This window comes from Amphichorda felina, assembly GCF_050947745.1.
Source record: "Amphichorda felina strain 45539 chromosome Unknown scaffold_5, whole genome shotgun sequence".
Lineage (NCBI taxonomy): Eukaryota > Fungi > Ascomycota > Sordariomycetes > Hypocreales > Bionectriaceae > Amphichorda > Amphichorda felina.
The window spans coordinates 1158285-1176627 of NW_028145045.1; the positions used below are offsets into that span (position 1 = coordinate 1158285).

At 53.7% G+C, this 18343-nt stretch overlaps 6 protein-coding genes and 1 non-coding gene across 7 annotated transcripts; 4 read left to right on the forward strand and 3 right to left on the reverse strand.

Annotated features, from left to right (window-relative positions):
* Positions 1-758: 758 nt before the first annotated feature.
* ACO1O0_005213 (dynein light intermediate chain-domain-containing protein) lies at positions 759-2581 on the forward strand (the record flags this gene model as incomplete). Its single annotated transcript, XM_083194639.1, has 6 exons — positions 759-912; positions 967-1116; positions 1165-1556; positions 1607-1687; positions 1787-2392; positions 2444-2581. The coding sequence occupies 6 exons, from the start codon at positions 759-761 to the stop codon at positions 2579-2581; spliced, it is 1521 nt and encodes a 506-aa protein (XP_083049552.1).
* A 425-nt stretch (positions 2582-3006) lies between these two features.
* ACO1O0_005214 (thioredoxin domain-containing protein) lies at positions 3007-5299 on the reverse strand (the record flags this gene model as incomplete). The annotated part of the gene is made up of 3 exons (XM_083194640.1): positions 3007-3341; positions 3395-4999; positions 5056-5299. 3 exons carry the CDS (start codon positions 5297-5299, stop codon positions 3007-3009), a joined length of 2184 nt encoding a protein of 727 aa, XP_083049553.1.
* Positions 5300-7145: 1846 nt separating this feature from the next.
* ACO1O0_005215 lies at positions 7146-7224 on the reverse strand. The gene has a single exon. It is a non-coding gene; the product is annotated as a tRNA-Glu (tRNA).
* Positions 7225-7575: 351 nt separating this feature from the next.
* On the forward strand, positions 7576-9069 carry ACO1O0_005216 (uncharacterized protein; the record flags this gene model as incomplete). Its single annotated transcript, XM_083194641.1, has 5 exons — positions 7576-7647; positions 7737-7809; positions 7866-7875; positions 7941-8887; positions 8942-9069. 5 exons carry the CDS (start codon positions 7576-7578, stop codon positions 9067-9069), a joined length of 1230 nt encoding a protein of 409 aa, XP_083049554.1.
* Positions 9070-9640: 571 nt separating this feature from the next.
* On the forward strand, positions 9641-11188 carry ACO1O0_005217 (uncharacterized protein; the record flags this gene model as incomplete). Its single annotated transcript, XM_083194642.1, has 4 exons — positions 9641-9708; positions 9765-9880; positions 9943-10619; positions 10673-11188. 4 exons carry the CDS (start codon positions 9641-9643, stop codon positions 11186-11188), a joined length of 1377 nt encoding a protein of 458 aa, XP_083049555.1.
* A 470-nt stretch (positions 11189-11658) lies between these two features.
* Positions 11659-13341, reverse strand: ACO1O0_005218 (uncharacterized protein; the record flags this gene model as incomplete). The annotated part of the gene is made up of 1 exon (XM_083194643.1): positions 11659-13341. The coding sequence occupies one exon, from the start codon at positions 13339-13341 to the stop codon at positions 11659-11661; it is 1683 nt and encodes a 560-aa protein (XP_083049556.1).
* Positions 13342-13642: 301 nt separating this feature from the next.
* On the forward strand, positions 13643-15216 carry ACO1O0_005219 (tRNA threonylcarbamoyladenosine dehydratase; the record flags this gene model as incomplete). The annotated part of the gene is made up of 2 exons (XM_083194644.1): positions 13643-13825; positions 13876-15216. 2 exons carry the CDS (start codon positions 13643-13645, stop codon positions 15214-15216), a joined length of 1524 nt encoding a protein of 507 aa, XP_083049557.1.
* Positions 15217-18343: the final 3127 nt, after the last annotated feature.

Below are 18343 nucleotides of genomic sequence, written 5' to 3' on the forward strand. Positions count from 1 at the left end.
TGGCCGATGAAATTCAGTGTGAAAGAGCTCTCGAGGTACACACCAGGTTTGTACAACTTCGAGTTAACAGTATTACCTTGTGCAAATGTTTATATTAGGTCAATAATAATTCGACATCAATGCTTCATACTTTGGTAGACAATATACTCGATTCTATCATTTGCTTCGTGGTATAACTAAGGGTGCTTGACTCCGGGGTAGTAAGGAAGCGACATTCCAGATTAAGATTTTGACTACGTCCCTCCTAACTATTTTCTGAAAAGGTACAGTTTGTAAACATGTTTAAATGATCGATGTCATTATACGATACAAAATTTTCGTCGTCTCCTAGTTGCGGCATGGACAGCGTGAAACTAGGGAGCTCCAACTCTGGTGATGAAAGATACGTACCTCCAAGCTGCGCGGGTCAATTTCCGGACCGACGCGACAAGCATCTGGGGACTCATTTGGCGGAAGGAGACAATGCCTTGTCTGGGATCCTCAGCAAACGAACACCGCTGAGACAACGACGAGATTCTGGATTGACTAGAAGTTTTTATTACTCACTCGCTCGGATAGGAACCCTGAGGAGTCGACGCCCTGCGATGAGCCCGAGTAACATGCTCTAGTAACCTCATTAGCATAATCCCCGAGTCTCGACGAGACGCGTTCCCTTTCATAGCCGAGACGCAGACGAGTCGCATTCACCACCCATGATCTACCACCTGCACGACAAGCTTCTATAGGCAATACTAGTGCTTCCACAAGCCTGAGCGGCTATGGATGCCGGCACAAACCGGCAGTCTACCCATACAAATGGGTCAGGCGAAGGAGATGGCCGCAATGGCGACCAGAAAAAGAATCTCTGGACATCCATGCTGGAGTCTGTAGCCAGTGGGAAACGACTACCGGAGAAGAACCTCCTTGTTCTAGGTAAGGAAGAAATCCGGAGTGAGTGTGCGTGGCCCGCATCTGACAGCTGCTCAGGGGGTACACCGGAGACGCAGCGAGACTTCCTGGAATCGCTGTCTAGCTCGGAGTTGAAGCGCACCTTTGACCGCCATAAGACGCCGCCGATCGCCAACAACTTTGCCCTGGGATATACATACTACGATGTCCTTGATGCCGACCAAGATGGTCAGTAGTTCTGCCACCCCTTCCCTGGCCACTGCTAACCGTGCATAGACACACTTGCACGGGTATCGCTCTACCTCCTATCTCAACCGTCGGACGAATTCTCCTCACTCGTCGCCCCGTTGCTCACACCCGAAGCCATACCGAACACCGCACTAGTGATACTGCTCGACTGGTCCCAGCCTCATTTGTGGCTACGCCAGATATGTCGGTGGATCAGGCTCTTCAGATCTGTCACGCAGAAACTCGGGAACGAACAACATGACCAGATGGAGGAAATAATGGAGGCTTGGAAGTCCCGCGGTAGGGGAGGCGCATCGACAAACTTGGACGGCACACCTTCAGCTACGGCGGCGTCTGGGGACGGCGATAGCTCATTACCACAAGGGCCAGGAGAGTGGTCGGATCCTTTGGGACTGCCGCTCTGCGTGGTCTGCCAGAGCGTGAGGACCCTGCTTCACCCAATGGTTCTTCGTATACTGACATTTTGCAGGCACAAAAGATGGAGATTTTGGAAAAGAACCACGCTTGGAAAGAGCCAGACTTCGACACAGTGCTGCAGTATCTACGGACAGTGCTATTGCGACGTATGTGACCAGCCGCTTTTGAAATCCCATGACTATAACCCACTGACGTTTGATTAGATGGCGCATCTCTCATATACACCTCACAGAACGCACCGTCCCAACTCCCGTCCCTGATCCACTCCACGCTCGGAATTACTTCTCTCCTCAAACGCCAACCTCTCAAGCATAATGTGATCGACCGCGATAAGATTGTGGTGCCGCCTAACTGGGACTCATGGGGGAAGATTCGCGTGCTAGGGGGTAACTTTGAAGCCGAGACAGTGTCAGAAGGTTGGGCGGAGGATGTTGACGATCGATTCGGTGCCGACCCGTGCAGCATCGAAACCCTCGAGCATAATAGGAAGGTCGAGCAGGAGACTACGGAACCCTTGCAGACGGAGAGCGCCATTGCACGGTACGAAGATTGGTGCCAGGAGCCCAACAGTGGTGGCCTCTCCGTGGTAGAGACGGCTTTGAACAGTCAAGCGGACGTAACAGTGCATAGCGACGAGACGCAGAACTTCTTGGAAGCTCAGCTGAAGATCCTGGATGTTTTCAAGGCAAAGGCGATCCCTGAGAAGTCTGAGAAGACACTGGTCGAGACGGGCGCGGCTCTCAAAGAGCGAGAGCACGTCAGCGAGCACATCGGTCCGGTTCAGTTCAACGTTGGCGGGATCCACGTGGATGCGGACGACATGCTGCAACGTATCAAGGTATGCTTGGCCTCACGGTTAGACCTGGACATCACATCTAACATGTTCTAGGATCGCAACGCATACACCTCACCAGAGCCAGCACCGGCCGAGGCTGAATCTCCAGCACCTAATGTCACCGAAAAGTTCGATAACGAGCAGCTACAGAGTTTCTTCAGCAGCCTCATGGCCAGAGATAGCCCAAGGTAATGAGCCTATCACTGGTTACCTCCACCAGCTTGGAGCCCTTCTAGAACCATCGAGGGGCTTCGATTTTCATTTGTAGACGAACCCCCTTTTCACAAACAGACAGCTGGATGCTGTGCCCGTGGATAAGAATAACAGAAGAACATTTGGGAAGGGCGGCTGCTGTATAATAACTAGATACCCCCTGACAAAGACAAAGAAAGTTTCGACCAATGCCTCCAGGCTGATGGCAGTGTTCCGTACCTGGAAGAAGGGAGCCTGACGGATTCTGGGTCCACCCATGTCGTCACCATCCTCACTTGAACAAGAAATCTACTAGTATATATATCTCTTGATAGGCGATCCAGTATACAAGAATTTGAGTAATACAAGCACCATAACGCACTCCTATGAATTCCGAAATCCCCCGTTTGTAGATACCGTAAATATCACGCCTTTTCCCTCGTAGCCTTGTACTTGACGTCCACACCACATTTCTCCGCCCCCAGCCTGACCGTCACCACGCCTCCCAGCAGCCCGGGGAACAGCCAAGGATGCTGCAGCATCTCCACCTCGAACGCGCCGAGGGTCTCCTTGGCCAAAGTCGTAAACTTTTCATCGGACAAGAGGTCGCCCAGGCGGAAGAGGTTCGACACGGATACGGCGTTGGTTGACGGGAGAGACGTGTCCATCCCGTCCTTGAGGCGAAGGATGGCGTGCGGCGAGGAGGCTGTCGTGGAGTAGAAGCCACCGTCCGGGTCGTAAAAGAGAGAAATTTGGGTTTCTGCGTCGGGTTAGAGAAAAGCATGCACATGTCACTGAAACTGTGAAACTCACTTTGAAGGGTATCCGCGAACTCGAGGAGGGTCTCGTCGCGTGTGGAGTCGAAGAGATCGAGGAGGCCAAGAATCATGTAGGCGTAGTCGTCTGCAAAGGCCTCGCCGCCCCTCTTCTCTCTCCATATCCGATAGAGCGTTTTGGTGTTGGCGTCCCAGAGGTTCTCTTTGATAAAACTAGCTGCCTTCTTGGCTGCCTCGCCGTACTTTGCGCTCTGTTCAGGTCGCACATCCTTCAGCGCTGTGCTGGCTCGCGCCAATGCCGAGATTACCAAGCCGTTCCACCCTGTGACAACCTTATCGTCCAGATCTGGGCGGATCCGCTCCTTGTCCCTCCTCGATTTTAGAGCGGTCTTGGCTTCCCTGATATACTCCTCGACCTTCTGGGCCGGAAGGTTGAACTGCTTCGCTAGGTCCCCGACAGTTCGACGCACTGCCAGGATGTTCTGGTTGATGAAATCGTCGTTAGGATCGTGGTCCTCGTCAACGTTGCCGTCCTCTAGGACGCCAAAGTACGCCGCAACCACAGGGCTGGCCTGCTTGTCCACAGAATCAACCACGGAGTCAAACTCTCGGCGGGTCCAAAGGTAGTAGGCGCCTTCCCGCATATCCCTGTCTCCCTTCTTGGAGTACGTGTCTGCGGCTTCGCTCGACGCAAACGCACCGCCGGGAAGGGCGATTGGCGGGGATGAAAGATACTCGGCGAGCTCAACGACAACGTCGAAGAACTCGCTGTTCTCCTTGCCCCCTTGCTGTTTCCACGCATCCAGGTACAAGGACAGCAGAAGAGCATTGTCGACTATGAGCTTCTCAAAGTTGGGAATCGTCCAGTCAGGGGTGACAGAAAAGCGGCAGAAACCCGTCTGGCCGACGTGGTCATGCAGCGCTCCGTTGCGGACCTGTCGGAGCGTGTCCAGGGCCATCCCGAGCGCATTCGTGCATTCCGCCTCGCCAACCACATCCTGGACAGGCCCAGGGAAACGGGACAAGTTCATCAGGAAATTGAGCTTGGGCGGCGTTACAAACTTGGGGGCCAGGCCGAACCCTCCGTATACGGGGTCGAAGGTACCGGCGATGTGGGTGTAAGCCTCCTCCAGTTGATCTAGGTCTATTTCACTCGGCGCGGCCGTCTTCTTCTCCAACGGAGCGGGCACTGCGCCGGATGTGATACCGGAGGAGGCCGCGATAGGATGTGTCCCTGTCAGAGCGCGAGTGCCTAGGGTCCCCTCGGCTGCGAATTCCTTTAGCTGTCCCACGACCTCGGTGGCTTCCTTGCGACATCTAGCCTCTTGGTCTCGCCAGATGTCGCATACCTTTCTCACAATTGTCAGGAAATCAAGCACCTCGTCGCTATTTTCTCCAGAAGTTCGGCGCGCTGAGCCAGGACATGGCCAGTATGTGCCTCCAAAAACGGGCTCCAGGTTGGGGGTTAGGAAGAGGTTCAATGGCCAGCCTCCGGAGTTGCTGACGGCCTGGACGTAGTTCATATAAATGGCATCCAGATCAGGCCGTTCATCGCGATCCACAACCACGGGAATGAATGATTCGCTGAGAATGGATGCACACTCAGGGGTTGAGAAGGATTCTGCCGCCATGAGACGGCAATCTACTGCCGTTAGAGGCTACCCGACTGTAGAGGTTTGTGAGTAGGCAGGAACTCACGATGGCAGGCCTTGTAGCCTATGTGCAGGAAGATGAGTTTGTGCTCCTTCTTGGCACGCTCAACGGTGGCGTTGTCAAGCGGCTGCCACGCGACAGGGCTGTTTGCAAAGCTCTTGACGAAGGGGCTGAGACTTTCATTTGCACGGTTCTTGAGGGGGGTGAGGGGGGAGGAGGAGGATTTCGGGTCTTCGGGGCGGATCGCACCCATGGCCTTGGCCGAGGCTGTAAGCTCAGAAGCCACCATTGTGGATGGAGATTGAAGTGAATTCAGGTTGTGATATCACGCCGTGGTCTTGGGTGACACGATGATGATGGTGGGGCATGAGGGGGGGATCTGGGCTTGCGGGGTTGGACCGCTCAATTGGCCCGGAGAACTTGGTCCTAGGATGGAAACAAAATTCTTATCCAAAGGGGAAAAAGGGAGTGAGATGACGGCTCGGCAGGTTGATAACAGAAGTGGAGGGTTGAAGATTTACCCCGTCACAGGTTGTAGTATCGATGTGACGATGGGCGCGAGATTTTGAGCTGAGCTATGGCGGGGCATTTTACTGGAATCTCGCCCGAGTTCAAGACCGGGGTTGCCGCTCTTGGCGCCCGTTATGTAAGCATTTTCCCGTCTCTTTAGGTCTTGACGCCGCTTTCGGCAGCGACATTCATCTCTTTGGACCACCACCAGTGTCGTCACTCGTCACATCCAGTGCATCGCTCCCCTGAGCTCTATCTTGATACCCGATTTCAAACCAACTTTCTTAATATCCCTCTATAATATCTTACGTATTTCCATTTTTTGATAATGTATTTAGCTCGATGTTTAATTTCTGGAACAGCCTAGCAGTTCTGTCTTCGCTTTATAACAAGCATTACGCTTTTGGGCATGACATGTCCTATAGTGCATCTGTGCGTGCTCCTAGAGGCTATTATTATTTCCCAGCTGAGGGGGAATTGTTTATTTTGCTACCATTGGGGCGCTTGATTGTGCCAGTAATACTCCTGGCCGGGCTGAGGCCACTTCTTCAACTTGAGGATATTCTCGCTACCCTGCGTCAGCGAGGAAACCAAACTGTTTCGAGGGCTCTAGCGTGTGTGAAAAGTCACGAAGAAATCTCGTAGGAATTCAATCGCATCCTCCGGCTTGTAAAATTATTACACGACGAAAAATTATGAGGTATGATCTCCGAGTAGTGATACTTATCTTGTGAACGCGTAATGCGCTGAAGTCGGGTCTCAAGTTTAACATTTACGAGGTGGGATGTTTTCCTAGGCTACCTATAGAAAAGCCAACATTAGACTGCATCACTTACCTAACTTCTGAAGTAAACTGACATAGTCCTCTCATTAGCTTGGACCCTGCTGAATTGGACTAAATTGGCAGAGCGTTATCGCTAATGGCGCAGAGCGTGGGCGCATTCGATCTTTTGAGTTATCAGGGAGGGGAGTACTAGGGATAACTATGAAGGATAAAATAGAATTCTGAGGAGTATATTTCTCTCTCTTAAGAGAATGGTATCAGAGAACTTGGTGCCCTGCAGCGGATGGCGCACGAATTCCCCTCCATGGCCTCTTTTGACGGCGACCCTTCGCAGTTCGAGCACCACATCACGAACGATGGATTCGAATAAGCGCGGAAACTTCTCAAGTCAGAGAACGGGCACTTTTACTACGGAGCTAAGAGAATGCGGACAAAAGATTAGGTGAACTGGGTGAGGTAGTGGCAGAAGCAGGTGTAGAAGTAGGTGGAGGTGGAGGGGCTCAAGAGCGGTCCGGCCGCCCAAGCGAAGGCGGGAGCCTCAAACCAACAGGCGGCCATAAGAAAGGTCACGCAATAGGCACAAGAGATATCTGGGTACTAGTGGTGCGGTGTGGAGAGAAAGGGGTGCTATGGAGAAGGTAGGGGGACGGAGAGTCGAGTGGTTGCGAGACGAGCGAGTCGGAGGTGTGGAACAATACTCTGCAATAGGTCCTTGGCCAAGGTCCTGGAGGGATAGGGCGCGGAACTGGGTTATCAGCCCTTAATAGAGATTTAACAAAGCTAAATAGAGCGTGTAGTAAAAAGTAAAGGTCGTGATATGCTATCAAAAGGGCATAAAGAACTCGGGTACCGGGAATCGAACCCGAATCAAGGCATTTCTTGATGAGAGTGCCTTATGCTAGCCGTTACACCATACCCGACTATGTGGAAGATGATGGTTATTATGCGTGATTAGGGACTATGTCGAGGTGAGCCTATTGTGAGGAGTTGGAAGGAGCTTTGGGTGCAAGCTTCCGTGTTTGTCGGGGACCACAGGTCTCTTATACTGGGGCGGCTGCCAATCGGCATGTGGGGCCCGGCCTCCCACGCTGATCCGGGAGCTTATCGATAGCCCTGCCCATCAGGGCCATCACCCCAGATTCGCCCGTCGCTGGCCGTCGTGCGCTCCATCATTCAAGGCTCAACGGGGCTTCCTCGTACTTCATCATCCCACCGCTTTCCATACTAACCCGACCCCTTCTCATCCATCCGTTAGTGGGCGGTCTTCCGTCATGGATGAGCCCACATACACCGTCTTCGTCAGGGTCCCCATCCCCCGAGGCGACTTTGTCGACCCGCCGCCTGTGAGTACCTGTGTTACCTGTGCTCGGTAGCTTCGTAGCTGGCTGGCAGGGCCCGATAAGGATGCTGACTGCTGTTCTTTTTTGTTTAGGTCAACTGGGACTCGAGCAAGGACGATGCACTGTGGAAGATTCTGTCAGGCGCAACACAAACGGAGATAGACTGTGAGCATTTGAACACATTTAAGCTATCCTGAACTACGTAGCTAACCGCATTCCAGGGAACGAAATGTACCTCCCCAACGATGCCCCATGCCCTCCCATATTCTCGACCACGACTGACATTACCATCCCAGAGCCGATCGCTTTAATGTCCCTGTCGACTTCCTCCTCAAGCAGGTAGACTATCTCACGGAGCGCCACGCCTCGCAGGTCCGCGCCCAAGTGCGCAAGGCAACCGCCGCAGCGAAAGGCGGATCCCATGCGCCTTCTCCAGTTCCAGGCTCAGACTCAGCCGCTGGTATACGTTCGCTGCGACGAGAATCGCCCGCCATACGTAACGATGGAAGTGGAACAGGAACGCCGTTGAATACATCCACTCGCCCTGTGGTGTCCCGCAACACCTCAACTAGCACAGCTGTTCTTCGGGATGTTGGCGGCGGGTCGTCGTCGCCACGGTTGGGGAGCTCAGGGAGACCTGGTTCTGGCGCACGGATTGCTGAACAGAGTGGGCGGCGAAGACTTTCATCAATACCAATGTCTTCGACTCCTAACCAAATGCCGCCAGCTGAGCCTCCGCGTGAGCCGTCAACGTCGCCCGGCCCCGCCGAGTCGAGCTCGACAACATCATCCGATGACGAGTCCCTCCCGGCCCAGTCTCGAATCATCCGTCGTCCGCCACGATTCCAGCAACAACAAGACACCACGAATTCATACACCGACGATGAGGACGACGAGTCGGAGCCTGCTTTCCAGCCATACAAACCTCCTGCCGCCGAGGTTAAGGCACCAGCCCAGGACCTGAACTCAACGATGCGGGGCGATGGGCGTTCTAGTGCGTCAAAACGGGGGCCAAAGGGCTCAACAAGAGATCCTCATCCGAATCACTCGCAGACCTCCGACTCGGACGCGAGCTCCGCGGCCCTTGTACAGCACCCTGGAAAGTCGCGAGATCAGAGGGCCCCTGGACCACTGTCCCCACGTCGAACGGTAGAATTGTCTGGGAAGAGCCCTATCGGAAAGGGCTCCCGGGAAGGCAGTGATGGCACGCCGAGCATGGGTAGCAGCTTTAGCGACCTGGACGGTATGTGCCCTTGGCTCTACATGGTTTGCTCAATAGTGCTGACAGTATCAATAGATGCCTCGGTCACGCAGTCTGCCCTCGAGGAGGCATTAGCAAGCCACATGAATCGCGGCGCTGCCAGCAGCCGCTTCAGCATCAGCCAAGCTTTCCGTAGTCGGTACAATCCCGGCGGAAACCAATGATGGATTTTCTAGCTCATGTTTTCCCTCCTTTTGGCGCGGTGTTTGGGTAGAGACTGTACGGATACGGGAGGCAACATTGGGTGGCGTTTGTTTGCTTTGAGCGCATGAGTTACGTCTACCTGCGCGACACACTGGCAAGATGGGACGGAAGAAATGTTTGCACAGTTTTGCACGGATAGGTACACAAGAATCGAGAAGACCACGGAATATCAGGCAGGTACTGTAGGTGAATAACTCAATACTTCTCACCTCCTCACCAACTCGCCTGTGCCAACCCCGCTATAGGAAGTTATCGTGGGAGACACTACAAGTTGAGTGATGGTACCTGTTTTTTCTACCTACTGAAGGTGAAGGCTTGCTCCTTTTGTATTCGATATTTCCTGTTTCTTCTGGTCACCGCCCGATTTTGTGGCAGTATAAGAGGGGGTGATACATCACCACTTCTTCACCTTTCCATCTTTGCCGCCATTCTCCTACAGAGCAAATTCACCTCCCCCCTGCCCTCTGCAAAAACTCAAACAAAGACAAACAAAGCAACTGGGACCTTTTCGGAACTCTCGCATTACCCATCATGTTCCGTCGGCACTGGTGTGGACTCCCCAAAGACGCCTCGTTCCCATCCGACCTCAAACGCCTCGGGTCTGTCTACTTTGAGAAATTCATTTCTAGGGCAAATTCTGATGCTCTCTATGCAGATATTTTATCAATGAAGAGGACGAAATTCGGTCCTCAGACAGCCCAGACTCCTATTTCAAGTACTTCCTCAATCGCAACGCCAGAATCAACCAGCGCCAGCGTTTCGCCTTTGACTGTGAGCAGCGCCTTCGCCAGTCCCTGTCTTTCTAGAGAATTGGTTGTGCTAAAAAATAATAGACGCCTTGGAGAAGGTCATATACGAACGACTTGAGGACGAAGGGCTGCAGAAGACACCCCTCCCGCTTGGGACATCGCCCTCGCAGAAGCATGTGCCCATCTTCATGGATGCGAATCTCGAGACCAAGAGCCGAGTCGTTGTAGTCTTTGGCGAGACAGATAAGGCTTTGGGTATCCTTGCCGGACGTGTCGCCGGTGGTCGCGGCGGCATCAACAAGGGAAGCATGGTCTCCGTCGTCAAGGAGCTGAGGACTCAGCGTAGCACGGCTACAGATGCTGCGCCGCCGGGGATAGTGCTGGCCAATGTCGGACAGCTGTACTGGTGGCCCGACGAGAAGAGGGCGCTGACTGTTAGCACGAGCTCCGCGATTCCACTGCCGAGCCTTGTCCATGCTGGGCGCAAGTATCACAAGGAGTTGAACGAGATCGAGCAGAACGAGACCCCGGCGATGCACATTCAATACGTGTTCAATGAGGTTCTGGCCAAGACGGTCGGAGAGAAAGCTGTCATTGATGTCGTGGCTCTTGGAAACACTTGTGATACGATTGAGGAGTTCCTTGACAATGAGAAAGCCTGGAATACCTGGGGACACCGCTTGAGTTCTGTCCTTTTGATGGATACCATCTGCGAGGCAACCAAGCTTACAAACTCTTCTTTCAAGGACTTCTTGGCCAAGGTAAGGCCCTCTCGCTGTCCAGCGTCCCGATGATAAGTAACTAACATAGTCAGCGTGCCCGATGCTACCTACGCTGCCCCGACCCTGTCGATACGCCCCTTTCGCCCCCGGCCGGAAACGAGTCTCTTTACATTGCTCCACTTGGCATGCCGTGCTATTCATCTTCCGAGCCCAACTATATCGAGTGCATCCTCATCAAAGCCCTTCATCCAGCTCTATCCTACCTCGAGCGCAACGCTCTGTCGCCGGAAGCAGAGAACGAAATCATCATAATCATACCAAAGCCTCAGATGGATGAGGGTGAGCAGGAGGGAGAAGGACAAAACGCCCTAGAGCTTACAGATGAAGACTGGGGCAAGGTGGACGACGCGGCAAAGCCGGGGTTGGACATTGTCGATCCGGGGGTGATCGAGAAGGAGAGGAAACATTTGCAGATGTGGAAGCAATTCGAGGAGACGAGTGAAGCGCCGCATCCCAATGTGGGAGTTGAGGCTCGAGCTGACATGGAGGCGGTACTCGAACCGGAGAAGGCTGAGTTCACGGCTAATTCTACTGACGGCAGCGGTTGATAGGAGGAGTGGATGGTGTAGGCACCTAGGCGAGCAGTTAATAGAAACGGCGAGGCACTACCTTAGACAACTACTTGTACAAGTACTCCGTACAGAGGATAAGAATAGCACCCACGTGTGTAGATAGAACGCGAATATAATGGAATAGGTGGTATTATGCATATAGATATGTAGTACGGAGTACAGGTAGTGATATGTCATAAAGTACTCCCGAATATATCTACGAATATGCATTTGAATATGTAATACTATTACTATTCCGATAGTGTCTCAGTTCTCTTTGCCGGCGCTTGGCCCTCGTAGGCGACAAGTCGCAGAATTGGTAAACGAAAATTGGCGGCAGCAGGAGAATTGAGGAGAGTAATTTGATGAGAACCTGGAGAATGATATAATAACCTTTCATTAACACAGACACTATGATACAAGAACATTGACGTAATCGCTGTGACACTAGGGTAGTTATACACTCCTCACGCCTTCAGGTAGCGCATGATGCCCTCGGGCAGCGGTTTCAGATCTTCCACCATATCATTCGTCCGCTTGGTCCTCTCCTCGACGACGGCACCCTCCGCGGCCCACCGCCCCTCGGCGTCCCCACGGCTACTACCGCTGCTCCAGAACGAAAATACGCTTGGCTTGCTCTCCCTCCTCAGCTGCTCCTCCTTGGCTAGGCGCGCTACCATAACGGCCCAGTTGTCCAGGCCCGTCTTGAGACACTCGCGGCAGCGGTCCTTGGCGGGGGCGGGGCCCCCTGACTGGTTCAGCTCGCGGAGCTCCTGCTCGGCAATATCGACGCCCTCACGCGTCCATGCCACACCGTTCTCGCGCGAAGACGAGGTGTACAGGATCTCGCCAATGTACAGGTTCAGCGAGGCCTCCTGGCAACGCTCCTCGGGGCTGCGCCAGGGCGGTTGCGTGCCATCGGGCGGCGGTGGAGGATAGTCGGGCTGGGCCAGTAGCTTGATGAGCTGTTGGTGCCAAGCCAGCCTCGGCTTGGGCGGTTGGGCGATGCGGGGCGGGGTGTCGGAGAGGGAGCGGCGGGCCTTGAGGAGGGAGACGTAGATGGGCAGAGCAGCGGCAGCGTTGCCGTTTCGTGCCTTGTGGTTCGCTATGGCCGTGATGGCGTCGAAGATGTTTTGCGAGGGCGCAGGTCCGTTGTCCTTCAGGACCAGGGTTTTGGAGTGGAAGGGCAGCTTGGTCTGGTCCATGCCCTGTGTGGCTTCTGCTAGGGCGAGATTGTAGAGGGGTTCAGGGCTTTGGGGTTGTCGCTTGGTCTCGATGAAGCTGGCATATTCGAGGGCCGCCTCCATCTTCTGGCGCGCGCTCAGGCCCTTGGTGGCCAGGATCTTGAGGTAGTATCGGTCGGCCGGAGGACAGGCAAGCTCGCAGTCCTCCTCGCGCGGTGCCGGAGGGCTCCCCGGAGGGATGGGCCGCGGCCGAGGGTTCGAAGGGCCAATGACAAATTCCGGAGGCCAAGCATATTTAGACTTGCCGTCAGTCAAATGGCCGTCGACGCAACCAGCAGCTTTGGCAGTGAGCATGATGGTCTCAAAGTAGGCCCGGCGCCACTCCTCGCTCACACCCGAGAGGTCGTGGGGGATGAATTCCCATGGAACTTCGTCGTTGGGATCCTCGTGGTCATGGAGCCGCGGGATCTTGTTCCCCTGTCTTTTAGGATCCTCCAACGCCAGGCAGAGATTTCTCGCGATGCCATGTACCTTGGCCCAAGAGGACTCCCGGTTTTCCGGATCGGTGCACCTGTGCGCGTGCCTCAGCATCTTGCGCTCCCTCCATCCCCACTCGTGTGGCGTCGGGTATACGCGCTCGAGCTTCTCCTGGTCGTAGAAGAAGTAGATGACGGATATGCAGATCATGCCGGCCCAGGAGATGAGGGCGTAGCGGACGAGGAGCTTGGCCTGGTGGTGGAGCCATGTTTTGGAGCGCTGGGATGCATAGGTGCGGATGGGGGAGGGGCTCGTGGCCGGGGAGTAGAGAAATGAAATTGTCGGCCGACACCTCGTACTTATGCGCGATGCTTGGACTAGCGACAATGACCTCTGGGCGAGTATTGTAGTGCGTCGTGATGTGGTCGTTGGGGAGGAAATGGAGGACTGGTACAGCCACAGCCTGCGAACCACGGGCTGAGGCCGCATGATAGGCTAGTGTTGCACTGGAGCGCCAATTGCGCGAGGTACTCGAGTGCCGAGCGGTCAGTTCGTGGGAGGGTGTTCTTCGTCTCGCATTCGTAGTTGTGCCGGCTTATACCTTCGTGAAGTTGGGAAGTTGGATCGATCGTCAAGTCAGAGCTGGACCAAGAAAAGGAAAGGAAAGGAAACACATGATGACTAATCTGGAATTCGTCTCGCCTAACTTGAAGCTGGCCAATTTTCATTTCATGCGCCAAAACCTGTATATACATCTCCAAAGGGCAATTCGCCTTTACGATGAGAAAATATGACATCTAATGTTCTTGACATATTCTCAAGCCAGCGGCTACAACTGCTGGCGACGGGAGTCCTCTCGGCAGCGGCTGCAGCCTCACTTCTCTTGGGATACCAGGCTCTAGAGAGGCAAGAGAGGTTGTCAGAGCTTAAGAACTCGATACCTTCACTCTCTGAAGACCACGATGCTCGTCGGGTGAGTGGTATAAAATGAATTTGAAGACGAGTGTACTGATCAACGTGTAGTTGAACAGCTTCGGTGCACCAGCATCGGCGGCAGACTTGGAGGATGCCCGTAACCAGGCCCTGGCACGGCGCGCGCAGGCCGGTGACTTCGACGAGGAGCTCATCCTGGAGCAGCTTGCTAGAAATCGAGTTTTTCTAGGAGATGATGGACTCGCAAAGCTGCGCAATGCCGTTGTCGTCGTTGTCGGCTGCGGTGGTGTCGGCTCTCACTGTGTTGCCGCTCTTGCTCGCTCCGGCGTCTCCAAGATCCGTCTCATCGACTTTGACCAGGTCACACTCAGCTCTCTCAACCGTCACGCTGTCGCCACCCTCGCCGACGTGGGAATCCCCAAGGTCCAGTGCCTGGAGCGCAGACTCATCGCCATCGCCCCCTGGGTTCAGTTCGACCTGCGCCAGGAAATGTACGAGGAGCGTGTTGCTCCAAGCCTGCTTGGCCCCTGGGCAGAGTCTGGCCGTCAGCCCGATTTTGTCGTCGACGCCATTGACAACCTCGAGACCAAGGTCTCCCTCCTTAAGTTCTGCCACGACCGCGGCCTCCCTGTGATCAGCGCCATGGGTGCCGGCTGTAAGTCGGACCCGACACGTATCATTATCGGCGACATCAGCACTACCACCGACGACGGCCTCTCCCGCGCCACTCGCCGCCGCCTCAAGCTCCAGGGTGTTACCTCTGGCGTTCCCTGCGTCTTCTCTACCGAACGCACCGGCGAGGGTAAGGCTGAGCTTCTTCCCTTGCCCGAGGAAGAGTACCAGAAGGGCTCTGTCGGCGATCTCGGCCCCATGCCCAACTTCCGTGTCCGCATCCTGCCCGTCCTCGGCACTATGCCTGCTATCTTCGGCCTCACAGTCGCCAACCACGTCATCCTCTCCATCACCGGCTACCCCGTCGATTACCCTCCGGCCAGGGGCCGCGACAAGATGTATGACGGAATCCTCAACTACACGCAGGGCTCCGAGGAGAGGCTTGCCCGACAGTTCCACCCGGGCATTATCGGCCTCAAGGTGCCCCTGTCGTCCAACGATGTCTCTCTTCTCACCGATGACTTCTACCACGCCCGTAGCATTATCTCAGGTATCCCTACGCGTATCGTCCTCATTCGGTGGCGCAAGCCCGAGGGTAGCAGTGTTCTCACCATTGGCGATGCTGCCACCGGTGACCTCCAGAGGAGTTCTAAGCTGCGCCTGAGCGATCTGGTCTGTATGACTAAGGAGGAGGCTACGCGGCACGATAGGGAGATACTGAAAGAGGGTAAGGAGCTGGAGGAGCTGTACGATGCCGAGACAATCGCGAAGGTGGACGCGAAGAGGGCCGAGATTGAGAAGTACGAGCAGTATAGGTGATGTATGAACGACGTGCACAGAAAAATCATTAAAAGTTAATGACAATACCCTCAGCGATTAGTCCATGGAGCTTATGAGCCTGAACATGCCTTGCTCCTCTCTTTTAGTCTACTGTGAGTTACCTGGGTGCATTATCATCTAGTGAGTTAATTTCGTCTATCCGTGCTGAGTATAACACGTTTGCTGTATAAGTACCGGTGTTTCAGATTATTATCAACAAGCCGTTGCACGGGTGGTAAAAGCTGATGCACGGAGTATGCTCTGCTCGATCAGGTAGTTGGTATAATGGTACATTGTAATAACAGGTAGTCATTTATATCCAGTCCCCCTTATGCTAAGCACTCAAGTATCTGAGCTCGAAGAATCTCATATACGCAAAACTGGGAATTGTACATATGTTTGTCACATCTAGCTCTTTTGCTATGTTTGCCGTAATCTCTTGCCCTCTTAGTCTGCATCATCTTTCGGGTAAGGGCATATACGAACGCGGTGTAACACAGTGGACTTTTGATCCATTAGGCCACTTGAAGTAGGCTGTACATGTGTGCTTCCGATACATTCCGTACAATGGTTTGATGGTCACATTTCGCATACGCTTCGACCTGTTGATTGCTGAGTGTGGAGAGTCTGTATGCGCAAGCAGCCTAGGAATACATGTACACGACTTGTTGATCCTGATGCTATACCCGGCTGTCTGGAGATTGAAACCCCAAATTGCCACCTCTCTTCAATAGGTCGTTTGTGCGCCCCCTGGAGATTAAAATGATGCTGGCTTATTACATGGTTGCGGATTGCGTGTTGATTTTGAGGCGACACTGCTCAGCCCAGCAATTGGGCAGCAACCGAGGCTGGTAGCGGATCTAGCAGTGTGGCAACAGAGCCAGTCTACCCAGTCATTCCATATGTACCTACTTATAGTGACACGGACTTCTAGCAGGAGTCTGCGCAGGACTTTTAACCACTGGTTCCTACACCGGTAACATCACTGGTCACCCTTGAACCCCCCCCCTTGCCCAAATGCTAACTCATTGGGGATAACCACAGCCTCACCAAGAGCCTAAGACAACAGCTGAAAAAAGAAGATGACACGACAAGATACAGCAACTCGCATCCCATCGAATGGGTTTATCCAGCTGATGCACACCTCCGACCTCTGTGCCTTTAGCTCAGCTGCATTCTTGGGATGTCGTCCAAGGAGTCAGTCGGAAGCCTTACCAGCTGGTTCGCCTCGGATTAAGGCATCGGAGTCATTGATGTTGGGTCCGATGAGGCGAAGTAACGAAATCTGGCAATTTTGTTAGACCGTGTTTGCCTGATTTACGTGTAACTCAGCGCGAGGCAACTGAACTCTTGAAGTACACGTTGTATTGGGGGTTGGTGACACGGAATGCATGTGTCTAAGCTGGATCACTTGCTGATGCCTCCTTGGTTGAGAAAGCTTCATGATATCAATACCGAATAATACCATTCGTCCCCGGTGGGTACTGGTCTTGCATGTGAGACCTAGGGTATTAGTTGCACATAGCCGCATGATTGACGTACCGATGCCTAAGCATCATTGACAACGGCTGCCTCCAAAAGAACGAGGCCAGGTTGCCGTCCGGCACATTCTAGCTGTCGTATTATATCAAAGCACTGGAACAGTGATGGGGCGGACTATCCTTTGGAATTCTAGCCTTAAGGTGACATGACGTTCGCATCAGCAGAGGTAACGGAAAGTAGATATTTGAATGGATTGTCGGGATAATACCAAAAAGTGTCACTGGAAGAGTACACTTCAAGTGATGACCAAACGTCAAGGTGTTCGGTGAGTCGGGGAAGATCACATGTATCCGCTCGCTGCCTGTAGGCACGTTCCACCCCCGGTGGTACTGTGACAGAATAGAGCAGCATTTGTCCTTTTCGGCTAGGAAGCTGCCTAGACGAAATCACTGGAGCAGGGGAGCTCAAGCCTTCGCCTTGGTCCACTTGAGGCCAGCTCCGAGCGTTGGTGCACCACAGTGCGTGCGCCACCAGGTAGTGCTTGTTTTGACGAGTCATGATTTGGGTGAGTCGGACAAAGGGTGAATTCGGTTGCCTCGGGTGGCCAAAAATTGAGTCGCCTGATAATTCAAATGTGCTTTCGCCGGGCGTGCGTTCCCCGAGACGTCGGTCCGTCAAGACATGCCATGCCATCTCAAGGCATCCATCGGTCGTGGTCGCCTCATCCAACTTATAACGGAAGCTCCATAATATTCTATGAGCATGTGACATCTGATACCACCTCGATGACCGAGGAAAGATGACACGGGAGCTTCCAACACATAGCCTCCCTGACGCCCACCTCCATCCATCGCGCGCGGCCCCGTTGCCATCTAGCAACACCAGGGCCATGAGATGCCATCAGGCAACTGTCGAGCCTCACTCAAGCCCTTTTCTCAGGCCACCCACCAATTACTGGCTTGTGTCCGTGTGATACAACCTTTGTACCCATTGCCGAGCCGAGAGCACTATTGGGGTTTATCCTGTGATTATGCCGTCCATGGCCCCTAATGTCAGGGAATGATCCGTGGGTAAGGTAGGGATTGATTGGTGACGGATCCTGTGGCCTGTGCCATGTGCGTACTATCAACCCTGCTTCTCCTATACGAGTACGAGTAGTGGCGGAAAGCTTTGTGGACGGGGTTAGTTTCAGACCCCCCTGACAGTCTCAGGACTCCCAGTCTCGTACAAGTTTCCCGCGCTGGATAACTTCTATGCTCATGTCTTTGTCCGGAAGGCCCCAGCAGAATTCTGGCGTCGGACCCTGAGGCTGCCTGTCGGGACGTCGGCCAGGGATCAAGAAAAGAACCAAGCTATTCAGCAGTGGTGGTAGTTCGGCAGGAGTACGCCGTTGCCTCTGCAAGTATGTTCTCGTAGTATCGATCGAATCAGACCCGATACGAGGGTTTCTGCGATGTGATAGACGGTTTACTGCTGAGCCTCATCTGGGAACGTGTATTGTGGCGCCACCGTGGCGATGACGAGGAATCTGGTCGTGAGTCAGACAACAGTGCTTTCAATATATTGAAAATTTGGAACTAGAGAGGCAAAAAATGAACGGCAGTGGATAGGTACAATTCCATAATGTTGAAACTCGAAGAAGTTG